At 45.8% G+C, this 18,646-nt stretch overlaps 1 protein-coding gene across 8 annotated transcripts in view; it reads right to left on the bottom strand.

Annotated features, from left to right (window-relative positions):
• GPATCH2L (G-patch domain containing 2 like) overlaps positions 1-7,492 on the bottom strand; it is a 35,806-nt gene extending 28,314 nt beyond the window's left edge. For 2 of the 8 annotated variants that reach the window (XM_032691318.1, XM_032691317.1), the window contains exons 1-2: positions 6,924-7,491; positions 5,363-6,030 (exon numbers count right to left, since the gene is read on the bottom strand). In XM_032691318.1, the coding sequence (XP_032547209.1) occupies positions 5,363-6,021 (659 nt within the window). In that variant the 5' untranslated portion in view covers positions 6,022-6,030; positions 6,924-7,491. Of the gene's footprint in view, positions 1-5,362; positions 6,031-6,142; positions 6,668-6,923 lie in introns of those variants that run through there. The other 6 variants (XM_032691316.1, XM_032691312.1, XM_032691314.1 and 3 more) reach the window with 5 other exon arrangements.
• Between the last annotated feature and the right edge of the window lie 11,154 nt (positions 7,493-18,646).

The following is an 18,646-nucleotide window of genomic DNA, read 5'->3' as shown; positions in this document are numbered from 1 at the left end:
CCTCCCTTCTAGGCATGCTGTTTGAAAGTATCTCTGGATCCCTCTTCACCAGGGAAACTCAATCATACTAGACACCAGTATCAACTGGAAACCCCTTGGTTCACAAGGCTGAATGATGAGGGACCACAAAATATGTCACCCCAAAGAACTGCAGGCACACAATAAACCCCCCATTCTGTGAGCATATTACTACTCTTAGAAAATGCACCCTAAAGCACAGTCAACTCATCATGGTGGATATATACAAACTCTGCATCTTCATCATTCTATAAAGGCCATTTACACTTAAAGGATGAACAAACTGTACATAATTCTCATATTTCAGTATTTAAATTAATATCAAGTTCCAAACTAATCCATTACAAAGCTTGGCCATTCTTTCACCCTCCCACATATACACCGTAGCAATTAAGGCCAAGGACTGAAAACCATTAATTAATTGTTTCATTCCTAGCTCTCCTACCAACTCACTGTATACCCTGGGCCAATCTCTTAGCGTGTCTGCTTTCTCTTTTGATAGCTTGGATTAACAGTCCTCATAAGCTGCAGATGTGAGGACCAAGTGACTCCTTCATAAGGGTTTTAGCATCCTCAGAGGAAAGGTGCCTGAGAAAGGAAAAAGCATTGTCAAGATTCCAGATCACATTAATAGTATTTAAAGCATCCTGTTGCACCGAGAGCTCTTTAGTTCCTTATAGATAAGCATCACTGCCAATGCTTTACTGGAACAAACTTTCAGGGATCTCATCTTCTTCACCATCCCTTTTACACTGCAGGGCTGAACACAAACTAGACTCCTACTACACGAGCCTTTCTGCAGGTCCAGTAAGCACTGATTAATGACCTCCACTTGCAAAGGAGGCTACTTACCTTAACCATGAAATAATGAACGCTATTGATCCGACAAGCTACTGCTATAGAGTGTTATTGATCACGCAATCTCTGGTTAAAATGGTCCTCATTTAGCAATTTCACTGTCAGAAACACCTGGAGCAAAGCATGCTTATAATTAAATAGTTTGGGGGAGTTAAAGTGAGAGGTGATGGACAGAGATCTCAGGTTTCCCCCATTTATTCTTTTGGCTGAGCTATTGTTTGTGTCAGGAGGGATATTGATTTTCTATAAAAATAAGAAAACAAGAGGCACCGAGGGGCTGCAGAAGGTCAGGCTGGGCTGGAGAAGGAGGGGAAGCTGAACACTCTGTCTTTGTCACTTGCCTTCCAAGAGAGAGGAATTTTTTCTTTATGGAGAAACTGGCCTCCAATTCATCAGCTTAGCCAGACTCTTGAATGCCACTGCAGGCTGTCATCAAAAGAGCTCCCTTCCAAAGGGTAAAGCAACTTAACTGCACACCCAGGATAAGCAATGGTTACGCTCTCAGGCCAGAATATAGTAGTGGTTTTGGCTGGCACAGAGTTAAATATTTCCCATAGTAGCTCTATGGTTGTATGTTTTGGATTTGTGACCAAACCAGTGCTGGTAACACTGATGTTCTAGTTATTGCTGAGCAGTGCTTATACGGTGCCAGTGCTGTCTCTGTTTTTCACACTGCCCCACCAGTGAGCAGGCTGGGGGTGCATGAGAAGTGGGAGGGGACACAGCTGTGACAGCTGACCCCAGCTGAATACAGGAATATTCCATACCATATGGTGTCATGCTCAGCAATAAAAACTCGGAAAAAGAAGGAGGAATCTGGGGACATTTGGAATTATGGCATTTGTCTTGCCAAATAACTGCTACAAATGACGGAGTTCTGTATTCCTGGAAATGGCTGAACATCTGCCTGCTGATGGGAAGTAGGGAATTTCTTATTTCACTTTGCTTGTGCACATAGCTTTTGCTTTACCTACTAAACTGATTTCACCTCAACCTGGGAGTTTTCTCACTTTTCCACTTCTCTCCCCCATCCCACTGCAGGGGAGTGAGCAGGCAGCTATGTGGGGCTGAGCTGCCTATCCAGTTTAATCCACAACAAACACATAAGCATTAAACCAGCAAAATCTCACAGCATTGCTGGGCCAGTAGAATCCCCAGTTTGAAAAAGTCACACTAAAAGTTCTGGCACTTGAAAATAGATGAGAGCAATTGCACATCTTTCACTAGTAAGCATGCCACTGAAAGTCATTTTTCAGACAGCTCTTGCACTATGGTTTGTTCAGCCCTCAAACCAAACCAAACCCGGACCTGGAAGTACCAACAAGAGAAAGAACTTCAGCACTCTCTATATAATTTGCCTTTGCTTTATTATGGCTGCAGGGAACCTCAAAACATTAAGGGACAGAAGGGCATGCTACTTCTAACAGCTAACTTAGCAGTTAACTGTCGCCTTTGTACAAATATACAAATGACTGCTTAAATCACTGGCTTCCTCTGTCGTTTCCACAATTATTTATAGATCAGGCATTGAGTCGTGTCATTACCCAATTCAAACCCATCATCATTTCCTCATCATGTTCTTGCACATCCTTCCTTCTCTCAATTTGTGTTCACCTCTTGCCACGTTTGGCAAACAATTTCAAAGATTTCATTTCATGCACATGTTGAATCATAACACTGCAGCTCATCTTCCTCCAGGAAAAGACTGGGAGCAGTCCCACGAGCAAACTATAAAAAACTACCTCCCCGTTAAGAATTCATATCCAAGACTTTCTCAGTGAATGGCAGTTTATCGACTGAATACAGGAGGGTTTTGATCTAACTTAGGATAAAAAGCCTTCTAGAAAGCAGAGAAAAATACTGGATACTTCAGCATTTACAGATTCATTCCTGCATAACAAAGAAAAGCAAGTGTCAGTGGAGGGGAGGAAAAAGAAGGTGGAAAAAACCAAAACGTTCTCAATATACAGCTTAGTTTGCCTGAAAACCCACTGCGTTTGTGACACTCCCTACTGCTAGAGGAGTGAACAGTGGTGGAACCACTTCAGTATGAAAGTTTTGTAAATCACCAGATCACCACAGATTGCTTCCAAGTCCCACAAGCAGCATCAGTCACCTTTCCTTGTGATGACAACCACACCATTCACTCCCCTAGGCATCCAATTTTCTTCTCCCTTCCTCAGGATATGCCCTTGTCATACATCTATGCAAAGTACTTCTCTTACTGTACCGGGAATCTAGAGGACAGTGGGAGTGAGGTAAGCACAGCCAGTTGCACTCTGCTGCTAGCAGCAAAGTGCTATATTTAGAGCAGCAGAGACCAAAGCATAATCCTTCATTGCCATGAGGGATACTCCGCACTGAAGAGGGTTCTATGTATTTCTCCCTCCAACTTTGACCCTCCCCAGTGAGTCATAGCACAGATCACCCATGTGGTGTTGCAGAGGTCAAATATTCCAAGCCCTAGCTTTCCGAAGAGAATCCCAAGGATTTGGCAGCAGATGGTAAGTGTCATTTGGTGCATACACTTGCACAATAATTAGTTTGAGAGCAAGGGAAAACTGAGAGAGAACAAATCAGCATGGTCCTCAAGTAACAGTCCGGACATAGCTCTTTATTAACTCTTTCAAAGGCTGGAACAAATAAAGGCTGGATGAAACCCTGATGGTTTAAGTTGAAGTTTGACATGATGGAACAGACTCTGACTGGTGAAAAAATAAACAAACAACTCAAGAAACACTGTCCATCACTGCCACATCAAGGAAGGGTATCTCTCAGTCCATCATCACTGACATGCAACATTCAGGAGCTACTCAGCACATTCCTTTTCCTGGAATACCAACAAATAGCTCTGAAAAAATAAAACTGCTTTTAACAACTAGTAGCAAAATGGCATCCACAAGTCTCTTATAAAGACCCACTTTTTAGCAACAATAGCCACTCTTAAAGGAAAAAAGTGACCACTTTTTTGCTACTTCCAGCCTGTAAATTACATACAAACCACGCTGACCCACTAAAAATGCAATAGTGGTCCCCTGGGCCAGGACAGTGAGGACTTATTACAACCTAAGCTCTTCACAATGTCCCAGAAAATACCACTGAGAAGTTTGAACTTCCAGCTGTTATCCACAAAGCTGTAATAACAAAGTGCCACCTGTCCACTCTGATAAACGGCAAGAGCTAGACTGTCAGAACACTTAAATGAACTTTAACATATGAACAGTCATACTGGATCAAGCAGTTATACTTTCCAAATGCACTGCCCTCTGTCTGATAGGGCCTGTTACAGTGGATGGTTTAAGAAAAGAACATGAGAACATGACAAATGCAGACTCCTCTGTATACTTTTCCAGCTTCTAGCTGTCAGTAGTTTAAGAACTTCCTGAGCTGGATCTTTCATCTGGCCTGTAATGTTTAACAGACCCTGATAAATCTACGCTCCACATCCCACTTTTGAACATACTTAATCTTTGACCTCCAAAATGTCCTGCAGTAGAGTTCCAAATCTCATGTTTCATGAAATATGGTTTTTTTTGTTCTACATGTTTCCTCAATGTCTGCTGCTTCTTACACAATGATAATTAGAAAATAAACAATCACATTCATTTTCTGTATGTCATTCGTTAAGAAATGTCCTCCATTTGGTTCTCAGCAGTTACTTCTTTTCTAATCTGAAAAATCTTTTCAGACAGAAGCAGTTTTATAACGCCAAACCTTCTACAGAAAGAATAAAAGTCACACTCGAGGGAAAAACTTTCCAAGTTTTTTAAACTCCCAAGTTTTTTTTAAATTCAGACCATGATATTTAATTGTCTCTTTTTAATCCCCTCTGAAATTCTGACACAAATTCATCAAAGTTCTCCAAAACTGGACATGAAGACACGCCAGACACGGGCTTATCCTGTAAGTAATTCAAGTTCCCCTCAACTTCTTCATCATCTCACTACATTCTCCCCTTAGCTAGCCTTTCAGGACCAGATCAGAGCAGAGATGTAGAACTGCAAGCAAGATGTTTAGACTGAGGTTCACACAGTACCTGTACAGAGGACTAGCAGTAATGATGGGAGGTGTTATCTGTTCTCTATTACTACCTATGGTAAATTTTGAAAACAAGAAACTGAGATCAGTTCATATCAATCACACAAGTGCCAAAGGTGGACTTAGTCTCCAAACCGCAGGCCACAAGCATGCCACTTTGTAGCTGCAGGGCCACAGACATTTCAGAGGACTCCTTGTGTAACAGGAGCCAGAAACATATCAGCTTCCCAACTTATCAAGGAAGCATTTTGGGCCATTATACAGCATTGACAGTAAAGACTTGGAAAGAATCTACAGTTTGGAAGTAGCTGAGATACTTCTCCTCTTCAAAGAGAGAGCAGGACTGAATAATTTTGATAAGAACTTCAAAAAGCAAGGCACGGGATTTACAAGCAGCTGCAAGCAAGGCAGCCATCTGACTACCACAGGAAAGAAACCAAGATCTCACCATTCCGACATGTTTTCATCTGAGCCCTGTTTCTGATCATCAGCTTCACACTCCATCCGCTCCTTCCTTCCCCCTTTGCTGAGGAAGGGCCTGTTCTCTCCAGATTCACAAAGGCCACGACTGGATGATGTCCAAGGGGCATTTTCTTTCCAGCGTGAAAGGCGCTGTTTCTTGGCTGACTTGAACCTGCAGCCCCTCTCACAGTTCCACTCTGACACCCTGAGCTTTTGCTGGAGACTGGCAGCCACCTCTGATGTCACGCGTTTGACTTTCCGTCGGCGCCTGAGAGGTCGACAGGGTGCATTCTCTGTAAAGGAGTCTGACTCATGCCACAGGTGCTGCTTGCTCCTCAGGGTGGCACTAAGAGCTGGGTGTCGTTTGACCACTGCCATGTCATCAGAGTCACTGAAATTAGCTGTCAGCACCTCACGACAATCCTTGATAGCTTCATCCAAGCTGGACTCTGAGGCCTCACTGTAGCAGCAGGCGTGCTCTGTCTGATGCGCAAAGTCTGAGCGTCGCTTACGACCCCGTCTCTTGCGGAGCTGCCGCCGCTGCTGCCGTGGGCTTAGTGCCATCTCTTCCCATAGCTCATCCAGTTTGTTTTGTTCTGAAGTCTGCTCTAAGGCTGAGGCCAAGTCATGCACCAGTTCATCCATTGGCAATGCCTGTGAAAAATGACAACAAACAATTAGCACCAGACATAAACACTGCTACCAACATATCACTGGATTGTAGTATGCTATAGCCTTTGTAACATTAACCAAGTTAGACACTTACTTTAGAGTTGCCTGGGAGGACCCAATGCAGGACAACTGCCACTTCTTGGGCTAACACTCACTTCTTCCTTTTGCAAGGGTTAAATCCCTCTTCTAGCCATGGTGGCACAGAGCTCCATACTGCAGCAGGTGAGTCAAGTGCTCTGTGTCTGAAAAGGCCTTAAGGTTGCATCTTTTGTGTTGAAGCAGCATGCTCTATTACACATCCTAAGGGTATGAAAGCCTGCATCTAGTTTGCTACCTCTAGTAGGTAAGCCACAGAGAAGGATTAGCCTGCTCGACAAACAGACTGCATCTCGCAAAAAGGAGACAAACAGCAAAGTTGGCAGTAAAACAGATGGTAAAACAGGTATTTTGCAGGCCAGTATCACTTCAACAGCAAAATAAGGCGCGGGACTCCGCGCTCCTCAGAACAGGGTGTATGAGACCGAGCCCAAACTCCTACTGCCGAAAAATCCCACCCCTTTCACCTCAGGGCTGCCAGTGTGCCATTCCCAAAGTCCTGGGCAAATCCCTCACCTCACAACCCCTCCCTCCCTCTCCGTGCCTTGCAGACGTGGGATTTCTCTCCTCACCGGGCTCAGAAACACCCGTACCCCCCTCCCGGTGAACCACCCGCTGCCGGAGGCCGCCTTCCTTAGTCCTCAGGGACCCGGCCGCACCGACCCCCTCCTCTGGGGAGAAGCTGCTACTTTTGCTCGACAGCCCCCAACCCCGCAGGGAACACCTGTCCTCAGCGCCCCGGCCCCACCGGCTCCCGCCAGGACCCCGACCCCACTCACCGGCCAGCGCCCCGCTCCACCAGCCCCTCGTCAGCGCCGCTTCCGGCCTGCCCGGGCCACTTCCTCCGCCCGCCCCGCCCGCGGGGCGGGTCTGCCGGCGGGCCGGGTGGGGTAATGCCGACATCGAGCCCGCCGAGCCCTGCCAGGCCCGCGCAGCCCTCGCCCCGCGGCCGGCCCGCTTCCGAGCCCGGGTGGCCAGTGTCCGTTGCGTCTCTGTCTGTTTGCGCTGTGGTTGGTGCCGCTGGTGGAGACATTACAGATCCCTTACTCGCTAACGAGGCAGCCTTTCCCATATACTTACCCTCTAGTTGCTTGGTTATTGTATTTTATTTTTAATAGACAAACAATAAACTCCGTACTCGAACTCCTCCATTTCGCTGCTGGCTAATTGTGTGTATCCTGAATTAAACCTCTCAGTGTTACTTCCCTGTCCTTAAGCCTTGCATCTCTTTTCCTCTAATTCCATTTTACATATCACCAGCAGCCATCAGAATAAAGCTCGGTGCCACCCTGCCACCATCCAGTTTTGCTTAGCATTCCTTTTTATTTCTCAATTTTCATGATATTTCTTCGGGTTTGTTTTTTGGGTTTTGGTTTTTTGGGGTTTGGTTTTGTTTTGTTTTGTTTTCCGGGGAGGGACAGGGTTTCGTTCTTGTTGTTTTTTTGTTTGTTTTCGGTTTTGTTTTGTTTTCGGGGGGGATTTTTTGGAGGGTTTTGTTTTTTGGTTTTTTTGTTTGAGGGGGGTGTTTGTTTTTGCAACTCAGGTGGCTGCACTCACATTCAAGCCGATACTGATTCGTTTCTCAAGCAGTGTTTTACGAGGCAGCATACCAAAAGTTTTGTCAAAGTCCATAGCTTGCAGTATTCACTAATTTTGTAAATCCAATCAAGAGAAAGTAATCAGATTTGTCTCAATGTGATTTGTTCTCTATAAATGTATGCTGCTGCCTATTGCTCATAAATCTCTTATCCTTTGCATTTTTTTCTTCCCCCCCCCCTTCTGTTTATTCCATCGTGTTGCCAGGATCACAAGTAATTCTAAAAGGGTGATAATTGCCAAGATCACTGCTTCCTCCCTGCTCCCCCGACCTCGCCCTGCAAAATACTGGCAAAGCACTTGCTTTTCCTCAGTCCTCTGGCGCTCTCCCTAGTTTGTCAACATACTTCAAAAATAGCCGAATCCTTGAGTTTGCCATTGATTCCTACACCCCAATAGGAAAAGCTTCCTTTAGCTTTACTGAGTTTTCTACATGCTGTTTATCTAACCAGTCCTCTACGTTCGTTCTTCCGAGCTGTCACGTTAACATTTTCATTACCTTTTATTTATCTGACAAATTTCCTTGGAAAGGAAATATTAAAAGAAGAAAAATAGTGATTAGGTAGATAATTTTTATCCCATTTCCAAGAGCTGACTTGATTAAAGTTATTTTCTGTGCACCAATTTGCCTGTAAAATTCTGTCCTTTTGTCTTTTTTAACCCTTTCTGTGGCAGTAACTCACCTTACTTGCTGGCAGTATTTTGTTTTCCTTGCCAGTTTCCTATTGCCAATACAGGGGTTTTCTTTTTACTCTCAGATCTGAGAGCAAATCCCTCCTAAAATCTAATCCTGTTTCACCGCTGCAATCCTTTTTCATGCTTCAGGATATAAAACAGCTACAAAATGTATGGGTTAGAAAGAAACTCCCCTGATGGGAAGGTTATTTTGTAAACATCCACTTCAGAGCTTACCCCTTCATTTCAAGTAATCGGTACTGGCTGCTGTTCCAGGCAGGATAACAAACCACACAAACAATTGTGTACAAGAAATCCTGTGTTCGGATGTCCTGGGGAGATGGCAGCAGATGCCCACTCTAATTTTACCCTCATTTTCCCAACTAGTTCTATGCTGTTTCTGTAGGTCAGCAAACTGTTCTGCAACTGGTATGAATTGTACTTCACCTGTCCATTTTTTTTTTCTCATTTTCAACACTCCAACCCAAATTTCAGCAGATGTCAGCATTTGGCCTGAGTAAAGACAACAGACTGATGCACAGGGCTGATTTTCGGGGAGAGAGATAGGGCAAAAGCAAGAGATAGGATGAAAGTGCTCTTACAATTACAAAAGTTCCAAAAACTAAGAAGGTGCAGCAGAGGAGCACTGATGTATACAGGGAAACATCAGAAAACTGGGAATAGGAGTTGAAGAAACATAATGAGACAGTTGGGGTAATCTGGTTTTGAGCAGTTTATGGTATTTCTGTCCAGTATTACAAGGTTCTCCCTGACATGGGCCAGCAACAGTAAATTTTGAATCCTTGCCTGCATTCAACTTCATCCTGTGTTCCGGGCAAATTGTTTACTCCCTGTGTACTTGTAGGTTGCCTGCATGGACAATGGGAACTGGCCCATCTCCTCAGCACTAGTTTGGCTCGTGAAATGCTCCAGGGATACAAAATGTTCAGAACTCTTATCCCGGATGGATTGTTAGCTGCCACTAGGCTTTGTAAAGACAGGGATTTTTTTCCTGCCCAGAGGCTGTGGTCACCTGTGCTGAACTGTTGCTGGGCCTGGAGGCAGGAGAGGAGGTGTTAGTGGTGAGGGATGTTTCGGAGGTGAGCAGGAGAGGAAGGCTGGCTGGATGCTGGCCGCTCATCCGGCAGTGCCTTCTCCTAGCTCCCTCTCCGGTGAGCAGCAGGAGCCGTATGGGCCAGTAGGACAGGGAGAGCAGCAGGGTCATTCCTCTACCCCAGCAAATGCTCTGCCTGGTCCCATGGCACTTCTCAGCAAAACCTTCCAGGGGTTAAAAGGAAAAAGAGAGACAGAAAGGGGACAAGAGACAAAGGGAGGAATAAAGTCAAAAAATGTGCCGTGAAGCTTCTTGCAGCAAAATGCGGAGAAAGTCATTTCCAACTTCTTTCATCTCAGAGATGAAGCCACTAAATAAAAGGGCAGCGCAGAACACAAGGGCTTTTAATCTGTCTCATCTCCTTCATAATAACTGCAAATTTTCCCTGGGCTCCTGGGAGTGAGCCTCTTTCCTCTGTCTTTGCCTTATCTCCCCCCTCCATATTTCACAGCCGGCTCGGCTCCCCTCACTCGGCTGCCCCCGGCCTAGTCTCCGAAAGGCCTGTGGGAGCCGCCAGCTCCCAGGGCCTCATTGTTCCCGGCTTGGGAGGAAGCTCAGGGAGGGAATTGAAGGCAAGTCAAAGGGAAACGGCATCATCGCTGCTTCATTAATGGGAACCTTTCAGCAGAAAACATATCAGAGCGAGGTCTTTTCAGAGGCAGTAATTAGCAATTTGGAGCCTTCCCCCCTCAGGAGATGCAGCTGCGATCTAACAAGTGGGAGCAGCGCTCGCCTCCTTTTACGCTTCGTATTTATTGTTTTTCATTTTCTCCATCTTCCTCCCATTGTCCAGCCTCCTCCTCATGGCCAGATAAGGGCCCTTATTAATCACTCCCTTTTAATTCTTCATTAATGATAATAACTTTCTCTGGTGTGCGAAGAGGAGTTAATCTTTCCTGGGTATTGAGAAAGGACAGGGCTGAAAGGGAGGGAGGGAGAAGTGCACGATGGACAAGGCTGTACTGCCGTGCTTCCCTCCTGCCCCACCACCCGGGAGGAGTTTCTGAAGACTTTGGCTGTCAAGTTGCGAGTTGCCCGTTGGAAAGTCTTGGGCTCTCAGTTTAGTCAAGCTGTGTGGGTGTGGTGGGATGTACCTTGTCTCAGACATCCAGCTCTTACCAGAAACAAGCATATGTGGGCCATAGGGAGAGACCGTCTCTGCATGTCTTTGCCAAACACTCACCAGTGTCTTGGTGTGACTAACTGGCTGTATCTACTTGTCTTGTAATAACGGTCCCTTGGACACCTTCAAAGCCCAGTTTCCCAACACTGTCCAAGCTTAAACAGCACCTGAATGTGGACAGAAATGGCATCTGGGAGGCTCTGCAGATGACAAGGCCCTCCCTGGTTCCTCTCCCTGGCAGCTGGTACAGTCTGCCTTCGATTGCACCCTGCCTTGGATTGCTCCCATCTGGAGGTGCCAGTCCACATCTGTGGGCATCTGTGTGAGATGAGTGACAGCAGGCAGGCTCAGTGACAAAAGCTGGGTGAAATGGGCAGGAGCTTCTCATGGAGGCTCTGGCTGTGTGTGTGAGGTAACAATCAGTGAACACCAGCCCCAAGAACACAGAGAGGACAGTGCCACAATCCAAACATGCTTACAGAGCTCAAGCTTCTTTTCCTGGTGTTTTGTACCACTGGCTTCATGGGAAACCCTGTTAGTAAAGGCCATGCAACTGATCTAGTGGTAGCTTTAGCGGTGGATCTAGTGGTAGCCCTTTCTGAGTAACTGGGCATACCACTATGAATTAAGAATATTTTACTATTAACAAATATGAGGGAAAAAGGGAGGAATGCCACTGTCACCAGAATAAGTGGCTTCACAACCTCACTGAGGATTGTCAGGTAGGCAGCAGTGAGAGATGCTGAGGGAAGGGAACAAATGACATGCGGAGAACCCAGGAACTTCAATGCAGGAGCTCAAGTTAATCAGTCAATTGCAGAGACAGCTCTGTGTCCTTCCCTTACACAGTGGGTCCCATCCTAGCTTTACATTCCGGTGTCATTCCATGGGTGTTGCCAAAGAAGCCAGTAACCGTTCAAATTAGCGACTCCCATGGCCCTGGAAGAATGAGTCACCATATGCTCCTTTGACAGACATTACTCCAACACCACCAGTATCGATGTGTGCTGATCTGAGGCAGTTGTCTGGCAGTGCTGGGAGTGGGTGGAGAAACCAAACTGCTGTGAGGGAGTCAGAGCAGGAGTGGAGGGAGACAGGAAAAAAAAAAAGAAATTTGGTGTTTTCACATCTTTGGTGTCATTTGCAGGGCAGATATCCTGTCTGCATTCTTTTACAGACCATGGCAGTAAGTACTTTTTTCTCTACAGTCAAAGCTCCTTTATTGGCCCAATATCAGGACTCTTGCCAAAGGCTGTGGGACAGAGCAGGCCTGTTTATTTCTGGTTACTGTTTTACAAGCATCAGGTGGTGTTTGCCTAATATGCTCCGGTTCTCAGCTGTGTTTGAGGGTGCAGTGAAACTCAGGCCTACATTTATGTTCCTCTGAGCAATCTGCTGCTATTGTTTGCATCTTTGGTATTCATTTAATATGGACTTAGCGGATTCCTTATAGTCCAAATAATTAGGGATAACCTGTATTTCAACGTTCTGTGACAGACCTGTGCTTAATTTCTAGTGTCCCTAATACACTGTGGGGAGATGTCTGAAAGAATAGGCTATGAACTTGAAGTAATACCAAAAGTGGGGCTGGCCTATCTGTAAATGTTGTATTTTAATCTCACAGTGGGTCAAGCTACCCCTATTAAATGTGGGCTGGATTTATTGTTTTCCCACAGCACCTCTACATGGGGCCAAAAGACCTCACTTGTACACAGCAAATGGAAGAGGTTTTCAGGCTTAACAGCAACAAATTGAAGTTGTATTTTAAAACGTGAATCTTTTCTTTAGACTCACTGAATCAGAAATTCTCTGGTCTAACGCTGCTCCCCTGTACTGTCAGGCCAGCAGGGTCTACCAAATCATCTCCTCCACCCGTACTGCCCTACTAGATGCTCTGCACCTTCCAGGACTGGTACCTGCCTTCACACATCCAGCAGTGGTTGGACAAAGTCTGCATGGTAGAGACTGGGTGAGTTGAAGTGAGTGGAACCAGAAGGTTTGTGAAACCTGGTAGGTATGAACCCTCCTGCCAGTATTGTGTGCTGAGTACTGAGTAGCAATGCAGATCCTACCTCAGTGAGGATTCACAGGGACTCCAACACCTCTAGTAGTCAGCTGAGCAATGACCATGTGTGGGATACATGGCTGAGACTTGTGACAAGGTGCCACTCCTGCTGATATGGCCAAGTCAAACTCTTGATTGCTGTGAAGAATACACTAAATATAGGTGTGAGGCAACATAATACAAACATGATTATTACTGAGACAGGCAAGAGACAAGGTGTCACATATGCAGAGTTCCTCCAGAAAGACATTTTAAAAATTAAATTGGCTTTACTTGGATTCTTCTATGGAAAAGACATTTAAATACAGCAAGAAGAATGTTAATGCTGTAACTTGGAAGCAGGAACTAAATAAAAAGATGAACAGAGGGCAAGCAAAGCAGGAATTAAAGAACCACTAAATGAATTACAGGATGGTACCAATGATGCTGGTGAGGGCTGGAACGCTGTGGATGTTAATGACATTGGGCAGGAACTGAGTGGTAGCTTGCCCTCAGCAAGAACAAGCGGTCTTTCAAAATCTATAGGCCTCAAAGCAACCCAACACAGCCAAGTGTAGGGATCATCCACAAGGACAGGTGAAGCCTCGAGGAGGCTGGAATTATGTCTTTTGCAGTTATAATGATTGCAGGTTTTGCTTCCTGAAAGTCCTCTACGGACTCTCTTGTTCCTCTTCCACTGTCCCTGCATCTTCTGATTATCTGCCTGTTTGTTGCAGTGAGATCAACTAGTGCAAAGAAGAAGAGCAGCAGATCTTATATAGAGCTGCAGGGCATGCCACAAGTCTACATAAAGTGGGCAGGCAGGGGTTCCCAGAGGGCCTTTCCTTATTTGAAGGGGAGGTGAAGGTGCTCTGGGTATGTGAACTGGGCTGGGTGTTTCAGCCAGGAGCACACTTGTTGACTGGCACCTGTAGGTTAGGGTGGCCCCGATGGCTTATTTTTAAACATGGAGCTATTATGCATTTGGGATCCATAAATGTGTAGCTTTAGAAAGCAACCAAGAGGACAGCATTTTCTGAATCACATGCAACAGCAACCTGATCCCTGCCTCAGGCTGCACTTAAGCTCTCCCTGCCCTCCAGACTAACCTACAGCTATGGCTCTCCTCCCTTATCTCCACGTACTTGCTCCTTCCTCCTACCACTGCTTTCTTTCAGCACAGCATATTTGCCAGCTCCTTGCCTCTTGTTGCTCAAGACCCAAGTAGAACTGCTGCAAGCCCTGCCCCTTGAGCAGATCCTGCTCGCTGCCTTTCCTGGCTTTTGCCAGCTGGGTGCTGTTGCTTTCCACAGCCATTCCCAGCACGGGACCCAGGCACACCCTCCTCCTACCTCGTGCTGTGGCCAGGGGAGCCTTTGGTGCTGACATTGCCTCCCTTTTGAAGGGTTGAGAGCACTTCATGGTAAGGAACAAGGCAGCAGCATGGATCTGTGGGGAGGGGGAGGGGAGCAGTTCTGACAGTCCCCTTCGAATTATAAACATATCCTCTTTAAATACATTTCTAAGGATAACATTTGTATTACTGCGTCCTGTGGCTGCTGATAGGGCCCTGCTTATCGCCTCGGTCTCTCCTCCTTTCTCTGGGCTCTGCTGGGAAAGGTCCCTATCTGGAGCCGAGCTGGCAATCCTCCGCCAAGCAATTGTTTCAGTCCAGGGGAAAAATTAATTTCTGCCTATCGTTAATTGAGAGAATTGTGTAGAGAGCTGGAAGGGGGGCTGGCGGGGGTGGTGGGGGATGGAGTGGGGAAGAGAGAGATCGTGTTATTAACAGTGTCCCTTTCATAACCAAATACCCTGATTTCCATCAGTGAGATGAGAGGCTCATTACAGCAAGAAGGTGATTAGAGAACTTGGAGGAGCTATCAGGCTGAGCAGGAGAGTGGCAGGGAATTCGGGAGGGACTCCCAGCAGAAGGGCAGCCACACCAACCAACCATCCCCTCTCACCCTCATTGCCATCTCCTCCACCCCACTCCTCCATGTCAGTCCCACTGACAGACCCCCTACCCACATCTGAGGGAAAAGCAATTAAGAAGTTCCAATGATCATCAGTTTTAGTGGCTGGAGAGATGCTTTATGTGGTGGCAGAGCCTGCACACTCATAAACAAAAGCCTACTGGAGCTGGCCCTTCCCTGATGCACAACTGTTGGCCTCTCTCACAGCTACACAAGGAGGTCATGCATGGCTATTCAGTGTCTCTCATTAGCTGATCCCTCAACAAGTGGCCTAGGACCCCTGACTGACTCACAGAAACAATGTACAAGTGCAGGAAAACTACGTCAGACTGTACTCCGATCCAGCTTTTGCACCATTCTTCCATGTGTGTCTCCTGAGATATTTCGCCTACTTTAGAGGTATCACTGCTGTGACACAGCCCACCAGCCCCCAAGCCATCTCATGTACCATGTTTATGTCTTCATGAATTTGCTGTCCTTCAGCTCACAATCACTCCCCTGACAAATAGCTACAGGATCCCCTTGATTCCTGACATTGCTAGAAATAACTTTCTCCCTCTTTGTGAAGGTAAGCAGCCTTGAAAATTCATCCTGCTCACATAAACTCTAGGGGATGGGACTAGGATAAAATGTTGAACTCCCACCTAGCATGTGAATGATTCTATGAAAAAAAAATCCCATCACTTTAATTTTCATTCTCTTTCTAATATAAACATTTGGCATCTCAGACAAATTTGGAGTGGACAGGAAGATAATATTCTACTAAATTAGAGTAATATAACCTATTAGTCCCATAGTTAATATTAGTTAATGCTTTAATGATTATGATTTTTTTGTTGTTAGTCTATTGCCAATGATGTACTTAAGAATGTCAGAAATCCTGGTTTGAGATGAGAAAGGGTCCTTTGGCAAAGTCCATATTGAAGAGAAAAGCTGCAGCAGAGAAGTCAAAGTGTTGACTGAGCACCAGCAGATTAAAAAAAATTATGGGGTCTGAACTCTCCTCTTCCTTTGACAAAAGCCTTTCCTCTAGGCTCAAGATGAAGGGCAGATTGTCCCACTCTACAGGCTCAGGAAACTCAGTTCAGGAAGATACAATAAATTGATGTGAAAACAGAAATTTTTCTCATCTAGATCATGCAGGAGACCGTGAAGGCTGACAGAAGTGCTCACTTTCACAGTGTATGGAGTTCTGCATACAGCAGCACAGACAATCTCTCCCAACTCCCAAACCAGGCAGATCTCCTACCCCTTCTTAGCCTAATCCCATCTACCCGTGACCATGTGTTGAGCTCAAGTAATCTCCAGCTCTTCAGGGAGATCCAGACAGAAGCAGAAAGAAGCAGACCCTCCACACAAGGCAAGGCCTCCCATTTAGCACCAAGTTTCATTGCTGACAAATAGAGGACATGTCCAGGAATATATGGTCTCTTGTAAAGCTAGCTGGAGGGCACAGTGGTCACCAAGATTCATTCAATCCTTAGGAAGTTATCTTCATTCACTTATTCCCATGAGAAAATTATTGGCAAAGAGCAGGGCCATAATAGACAGTTAAGAGTAGGTCCAGAACCAGAGTTAGAAATCTTTGAAGCCAGAGTGATTTGTGAAAGTCTGTATATTTAGCCTTTTCTCTAACAAAGTATCCATTTCTAGCTGTTTTGTTGTGCAAATCAGCAGTAAAATGAAAATGGAGAAGAATGTTTGCAATAAATATCTTGTATGTTGAAATTTGGGGCATGCCATCTTCTCATGCCATCTTCTTCCAAAGATGCTAAAGGCTTAGCCTTGAATTTCTAGTATCACCAGTCAACTAATTAATAAAGAATCTTCCTCTTGATTAATAGGTAGCTCTGGTTTAATAAAATTGCTAATAAAGCCAACATAGGCTTAATGACAGCCCCTCAGCTAATCAGACCTCAGAGAGGTTCTGGAGACAAATTACAATAGCACAATAGCCAGTCTGACCCAGGGACTAAGCATTCAATCCTGGGCAGTTGAACACAAATGCCCTCTCTCCAAGCCTTAAACAGATGAGACTCCACTGAGATTGCTGTAAACTAGCAGCCTTCAGCTTTGGATAGCCGGTCTGAGCTACTGTTTTGCACTCAAATAGCCCAGATTACCTTCAAGTGGGGAAGTCTAGGCCTTGCATCTCAAACCAAAAATGATCAGGCATTTGCAAACGCCTGTACTACTAGCTCTTTTCTTCCTTAGACAGTATTCTGCCACCATCTTTGTAAGGTTTCAGCATTTAGGTCTGAGGAAGAACTTGTACAGCTGCTTCTCATACTCTTTCTTTCACTCTCTCTCTGCAGCCCATCAGAAAATACAAAAGGGGAGACATGACATGGTCACCCTCCAGCTCAACACATCCCAGGCTGTGCAGTGTCAACTTAATGACTGGAGTCAGTTTTAAAGAAGAGAGCATAGCTGAACCTCACCAAAGCATTTGGAAATATTTCATCAAGTAAGAAGAAAGCTCCCTCACACACATAGAGCCAGTCTCTGAAACCCTTCCTGGTGCTCACACTGCTTGGGCACTGCTGGGTGATGTAGAGACCACAACAGTGGTTAGGTGCAGCCCTTGAAGACAATGGGATGAGGATGATAGTGCTGAAAATGTGTTCATAGGGCAACTCTGTGCTCTGATGATCTCTGGTATCCCAGGAAATCCCAGAGCAGGGCAAGGTGTGATAGACTCTATTCTGACATAGGGAACATGTATTTTCCAGCATATTTTCTACAGTTTGGCCCAAACAAAGAAGTAAGATTAGCCAAACTCATGGAGTGAAAGAGAGTGTGACACCTATACAAAGAGGGACAGGCAAATAAGCAGAGAATATGAGAGAATTTTAGGAGGAAGAGTTTGAAAAACAGAAACGTGACTACAAAAAGAGGAGAGTAAGGATGAATTAGACAGAGAGAGATGGAGACATGGACTGTGTTTTGAGGAAAGAGCATAGGGGAAGAAAGGAGGGGGCAAAGTCCGAGGCTCTCAGTGAGTTCAGAACAATCTCTATTCTCCACAGCACTTTCTGTTTAAAAAAATAAAAAAGGAATGATGGAGAAGGGGAGAGAGTCAGACAAGTTTAATGATGTGTGTTCAAAGCTCAGATTGGAAAAATGACAGAGAAAAGCAGCCTGTTTCGGCTCTAATAAATTGTTCTTTGCTGTAAGAGACGCCTGTCGCAGCATTAATACAGGGCCCTAATACACGGGTCAGGGTTAAGTAATTTTCTCCGGCAACTTAAGCGAATAATGAAGCTGGCAGCGGCTAGTGGCGCAGTGGGAGAGATGGCCCGGGCCGCCGGCACTTTGTCTTCATTTATTATGCCAGCTCTCATGATTTGGGTACTGGCTGCAGCGACGGGAAGCCTCCGCCGAGGAGATATCGCTTCATTTCGGCAAGGTAATGAAAGCTGGGATGGGGGGAGGATAAACCAATTTGCTGGCTGACATAGGAAGGAGTGATTTGCAGACCTGGCTAAGGGAGGGGGGCTACTAAGCAAGAGGAAGCACAAGGCTAAACCAAGGGGGTGCTCAAGGCCCTTCCTTAGATAATGGCACCATGTGTTTGTGGGGAGGGCAATGGAGCAGGACCAAGCAGGAGGGGATGGTGCGGCGGTAGTGTGGCAAACGTCAGGACTTGACGGTGTGGGGAGTAGGGAAGAGCCACCAGGAAGAACAGTGGGGGCAGCAGACGCTGATGGAGGAGAAAGGAGCAGGAGCAGGTCCAAGGGCTGGTGGAAGTGGTTGGTGAAGTAGAGAAGTACATGTAACAGTGGGATGATGGAAGACAAGCAGAGAGCAGCCATGTGGTGGGGAAGCAAAAAGCAGGGTGAAGGGCAGAGCAAGGGATGTTGTCTTGGCACTGTGGGGAAGATAGACTGTCACAAGCAACTTGCCAAAGCATAGATACTCAGGAACTGAAGTACTGGAGCTCACTGAAGTTTCTCCCTGCTGAGCCCATCAGT

This window comes from Chiroxiphia lanceolata, chromosome 6, assembly GCF_009829145.1.
Source record: "Chiroxiphia lanceolata isolate bChiLan1 chromosome 6, bChiLan1.pri, whole genome shotgun sequence".
NCBI lineage: Eukaryota > Metazoa > Chordata > Aves > Passeriformes > Pipridae > Chiroxiphia > Chiroxiphia lanceolata.
Note: the sequence above shows the minus strand (reverse complement) of the source record. Positions and strands in the feature narration are given on the sequence as shown.